Here is a 787-nt window from a genome sequence, read left to right as displayed (position 1 = left end):
TCGAAGAAGCACACCCCTCCGACGGCTGGGTCAGCTCCGACGCAGCCTACAACATCCCCAAGCACCAGTGCCTCCAGGACAGGCTGCGGGCAGCTCAGCTGATGAGGGAAGGGGCGCCCGATTGCCCTCTGGCCGTGGACACCATGGACAATGCTTCCAGCGCCGCCTACGGCGCCTACTTCGAGAGGCTCTACATCATCCAGGAGGAGAAGGTGATGTACCAGGGAGGCAGAGGACCAGAGGGCTACAAGATCTCAGAGCTGAGGAGCTGGCTAGACCAGTACAAAACCCAGCTCGAGAGCCCCAGCACGGTGGTCATCCAAGTGTAAAAAGGACCTGGCAAGAAGTGCAGGGGTGGGGAGGCGAGGGGAGGGCAGGAGGAGAGGTGGGGAGGGAGAAGGAACTGCGACGCGGATGGCAGGAGCAGGAGCTGTCTTCCCCCGGGGACACTCGAAGGAGGCTGCTGTGCGAGCTTTCGAGCAAGATGTGCCATAGTCCTTCCTCTATTCAAATCATGTTGATTTGCCAGCCACGCTCTGTCAATACAGTATTTCCATGTGCGTTTTGTAAATAACTCTTTTTTCTCTTTTCTTTTTTTTCTTGAGAAGCCTTTACTATTTTTTAAGGAGGCTCTCTTCCTACGGGATCTGTTCCCAGCTGCGTGTGTGCGCGGGTGTGTGTCTGAAAAGTTGTGTACAAGTGCTCCGTGCTGCCTAGCAAGTGCTAACTGGGATTTCTAGTATTTCTTTGTGATGACCGATTTTGAAATGGGTTTGTCTAATGCCAG

At 54.5% G+C, this 787-nt stretch overlaps 1 protein-coding gene across 1 annotated transcript; it reads left to right on the top strand.

Moving 5' to 3' along the window:
- Positions 1 to 5: 5 nt before the first annotated feature.
- Positions 6 to 329, top strand: DIO3 (deiodinase, iodothyronine, type III; the record flags this gene model as incomplete). The annotated part of the gene is made up of 1 exon (XM_009877850.1): positions 6 to 329. A coding segment is annotated over one exon (324 nt), but the record flags the coding sequence as incomplete, so codon positions are not given.
- Positions 330 to 787: the final 458 nt, after the last annotated feature.

This window comes from Apaloderma vittatum, unplaced genomic scaffold, assembly GCF_000703405.1.
Source record: "Apaloderma vittatum isolate BGI_N311 unplaced genomic scaffold, ASM70340v1 scaffold37531, whole genome shotgun sequence".
NCBI classification, from domain to species: Eukaryota; Metazoa; Chordata; class Aves; order Trogoniformes; family Trogonidae; genus Apaloderma; species Apaloderma vittatum.
The sequence above is the reverse complement of the archived record's forward strand: the minus strand, read 5'-3'. Positions and strand labels throughout refer to the sequence as shown.